This window comes from Oncorhynchus tshawytscha, linkage group LG02, assembly GCF_018296145.1.
Source record: "Oncorhynchus tshawytscha isolate Ot180627B linkage group LG02, Otsh_v2.0, whole genome shotgun sequence".
Classification (NCBI taxonomy): domain Eukaryota; kingdom Metazoa; phylum Chordata; class Actinopteri; order Salmoniformes; family Salmonidae; genus Oncorhynchus; species Oncorhynchus tshawytscha.
Window position 1 is genome coordinate 60565025 of NC_056430.1, and position 4097 is coordinate 60569121.

General features: G+C 43.3%; 1 protein-coding gene across 2 annotated transcripts; it reads right to left on the minus strand.

Annotated features, from left to right (window-relative positions):
- Positions 1-961: 961 nt before the first annotated feature.
- LOC112222956 (gig2-like protein DreN) lies at positions 962-2876 on the minus strand. Of its 2 annotated transcripts, none has more exons than XM_024385851.2 (2): positions 2667-2876; positions 962-1708 (listed from the first exon to the last, which is right to left on the minus strand). In XM_024385851.2, the coding sequence occupies exon 2, from the start codon at positions 1699-1701 to the stop codon at positions 1045-1047; it is 657 nt and encodes a 218-aa protein (XP_024241619.1). In that variant the 5' UTR covers positions 1702-1708; positions 2667-2876; the 3' UTR covers positions 962-1044. The 2 variants fall into 2 exon arrangements, with proteins under 2 accessions (XP_024241619.1, XP_024241615.1); XM_024385847.2 differs by having other exon boundaries at positions 962-1705; positions 2667-2875.
- Positions 2877-4097: the final 1221 nt, after the last annotated feature.

Genomic DNA, 4097 nt, shown 5'->3' on the forward strand with positions numbered 1-4097 from the left:
GGAAGTGCAGCTCAGTTTCCACCTGATTTAGTGTGCAGTGTGCACATCTCCTTCCACCTCTCACCCGTGACCGTAAACCGTTAAGTGGTCGCCATATGAGGTTGAGTGTCAATTCGTTAATACACTGTAGGTGAATGGAGGAGTTCGCTAATCTCCTTGATTGCTTCCTCTGGTGGATGATACTCAGGTATATCTTATCTCGGAAGAGTTTAGAAATCCGCCACACCCAATTTGAAATAGCTGTTGTTTGCTACTTAACCTTATATCTATAAAATGTCTAGCACAACTAGCTACATTTATTTTGACCTCTTTACACATGTATTGTGGAATTCCTCCTCTGTAAATGTAATTTGCCTGCTAGTGGAGCAGAAGAGTCTCATTTCATACAAGTGCATGTTTCCATGTTACCTCTCCTCGCCTCCTCTCCTCAATGACCTTTGACCCTTTTCAAAAAAGAGGTGGAGAAGACAGAGGAGAGGAATTAGCAAATCCTATTGAGACTCTCCCTAGGCCTTTTTCTCAAATGGATTTCATTGACTCATCACGTCCTCTCCTCACCTCCTTTTGAAATTGCGCTAATGCATTGTCTAGATTTCGGTATACTAATACTGGGCATGCATATGTTTGTTGCAGCAGCCACCTTTGCTACAATGTAGCCTTAGACACTCATTATGTTCAATCCGCCGCCCATCATTAAAACAGTTTAATTAAAAAAGCTTGTTTATCAATGAAAGTCGCATGATACTTGAAAGAATTACAAGGCAACAGTAAACATGTCGTCAATGGCAAGATGCATCATTCACCCAAGTTTAGTCAAAATCGTCCCAGTGGTGTCTGAGAGATTGCGTGGGACTAACTAACGTGCGCACTGTTCGTACTGACGTGCGAACGGACGGAGACAGATCCATAGTCCCCCTCCGATTTCATCGTGGGGGACAATGTGTGAATCAACAAAGCTTCATTTATTTCCATTTATTTTTTTATTGTCGAATTAACCAATAATGTCATAATCATATAGTATCCAGTATGTCAAATCTGTCGCTTTCAACTGCTCCTTTTGCAGACATGTTTGTCCATAAAAGGGCATACAGTGGCGTCACACCCCCAACACACCTCCAGAGAGTGGCCAATCGGGGTCTGCATCTTGCACACTTTACACCTGCCCACAACCCCCTGCTCGTTTCCCTGTCCACTTGACTCCCCCCCCTGTCTCTGCTGACTGATGAGCTTCTCAAGGGCTTGCTTCGTGGCCATGTCACCACAGTGTGCAATGCCTTTCACCGCCACCCGCTTGGGGTCTTTAACACAGTCCTCCTCATGCCCAATGACGGTGGAGGGCAGCCAGGCAGTATCATAGCCACTCTGTTGCCACGAGTGCCGCATTGCTAAATTCTGTCCATCCATCTTCTTCACGCGGCCCACCCGGACTTTCAGCTGCAGTACCACGTGTTCCCCAGGGGGGCACCCACTAGGGTAGCCCCGCGCCTTGGCTATGTCCCGGCTGCAATAGACCCCCGGGCCCAACGTGCCCCCCGCAGAGGGCCGGAAACCCCCTGTGATGATGGCTCGAGCGCTGTCACGGTGGGTGCCATGGTACATGGTGTAGCCTTGTCTGCCCCGTGGTGCCTGACCAGGTTTCAGGACAATCTGCTTCTCAACCACAGCCTCCCAACCGCTGAACTGCACCAACTTCGCTGGCATGGCTCTGCTAACGGAAACACAGTTGACACCAATTTGTAAACAGATGAGATCAATCAATCAAATGTATTTATAAAGACCTTTATAAATCAGTAGTTATCACAGAGTGCTTTACAGTAACCCAGCCTAGAACCCAAAGTGCAAGCAAAGCAGAGTAAGAGCACAGTGATAAAAACTCCCATGAAGGAACCTGGAGAGGAGCTCAGTTCAGAGAGAGGGGTGGCCTATCCTCTCCAGGCTGTACTGGGTTAGGCTATATGTGTTGTACACACACATCAAAACGTATTGAAGACATAGACATAGAGGTTTTCTTTTCTAAAATCTCCCCACTCAAATGATTGTTTACTCAAGTATGTTTCCATGATTTTTGCCTCTCGGAAATTCTAATTCGAACCATACAGCTGAAGATCCACTTTATAGGGCTATTGACAAAGACAATGTTCCCGCAGTTGCGGATACTGCATTCACGGTAATTGCTGCATATGTCGCTCAATCAGAAATTGTCTTTAAACGTGAACTACAACGCTAATTTGTGTGCTAATTTGACTCCAAAGTAGGATATCATAATGTATACAAGGTGCCACTGAACACTTCCTTTTCCCTGAACTAAACTCCAACTTCTCTGTCCATAAAGAGTATGTTGTATAGTCACCACCAGGGCTGGGGTCAATTCAGGGAATAATTTAATTCAAATCTCCCATAATTTCCTGTATTATTTCCTGAACTAACAGAATTAAAATCAACCCTGATCACCATAGCAGCTGTACTGCGGTAATTTGACAGGACAGTGAGAAAGCAAAAGATACATATAGATAGTAACAACAATACATGCAACACAGTATAGTTACCACTATAGAACATCTCAAATCTATGCCTTATAGATCCCAATGTTGTGCAACTCAGTGACTGTGGATAAGTTGCTAAAATATTATTACAGTGTTTCTAACTTTCTCTCGTGATTAACCTACCTTTTTTGCCTCCAATGTTTTGACAGCGTTTCTCAGATAGTTTCACTTTCGATTTTTCAGCTCAACACAGCTTCCTTGATTGGCATTCATGGAGATCACACCCAATAGAATCTCTTCAAACAATATCCGGTTTGCTTTAGAGATCACATTCACTTTCATTTTAGAGTGGTGTACACAGAATCCCTCATTCTTGTATTCATGCTATTCCATATCTTAAGACCAAAGGCCCATTCTATAAGACCCATTCTGTAAGACCCAAGGCCCATTCTCATGGTAAGACATGCTAGGCAATATCGTCCTCTAGTGATTTTCTGGGGACACAGCATGTATTATTTTATCATTGTCCATCAGGGTTGGGGTTAATTCCATTTCAAATCCAGTCGTTTCAGATACTAAACCAGATTCAAATGACACATTTTTTTATTGAAAAACATTTAGGAGAATAGGAATGTGTATAAATATACTATTTACAAATTCATCACATATTTATGATTTTATATGGGAATCAAAAAGCTTTCATGAATGTTCACCATGTGCTGATGTGCTAATCAGCACTGTCAACAGACCCAATTATGACATCACAATGTAACAGAACCCTTGCCATGATGTCATTGCTGGTTCCATCTGACTGGCAAAATTCCATTTCCACTCATTTCATGATAGATCTTTCACAGAGATAGGTTAAGATCTTATTTAGAGAGTGCTAATATTTATCATCAATGGCTTATCAAGGAAGAAAAACAAGAGAGTTTGACAAACTCCAGAAGGAGAACTCTCAGATGAAGAGCATCATCGAAAGCTTGAGTAGGCAAAACATGGCTTTAAACCATCTGGGTGACCAGGACACGTTTTCAAGTTTTGTAAGGCTCATCAGTAAGGCTCATCAGTTTTTCAAAAGTTTTTCAAAAATATGACTGTGTTTATTTTATGGTTTCATAGATATACAATAGGCCTACATCCATAACATCTTTAGCTTAAAAGCTTTATATGACACACAGTAGAAACTATTTTGACTACTTCACTTCTGCTATTCATTTCATACTGTACCATTGTGATCCAGGGCTATCAGGAGAGCTACTCAATCTCAGAGAGCCATCGTGGCTTCATCAGTGACGCCAGACTCCTGCAGATGCAGAGAGCTGAGAGAGAGGCCATGGAAGTAAAGCAAAGAAAGATAAGTGCTGTCCACAAGAATTATGTCCAGACTGCTCTCATCAGGGTTGGCAGCACCTTCACGCACCACTTCGTCCCCTCTATTCAGTGCATTCCGCACCTGAAAGCTCCACTGAGGCCTTTGCCACAAAGGCTTGAACACATAGCTCTGGCCCCACTGAAGAAGGTGTTGGGGGTGGACGGAGCCCAAGTTCGACCCGGATCTCACTCTCTGGAGTCCATCCAGGTAAAGAAGTCATGCAGTAGCGTGCGTCCTGT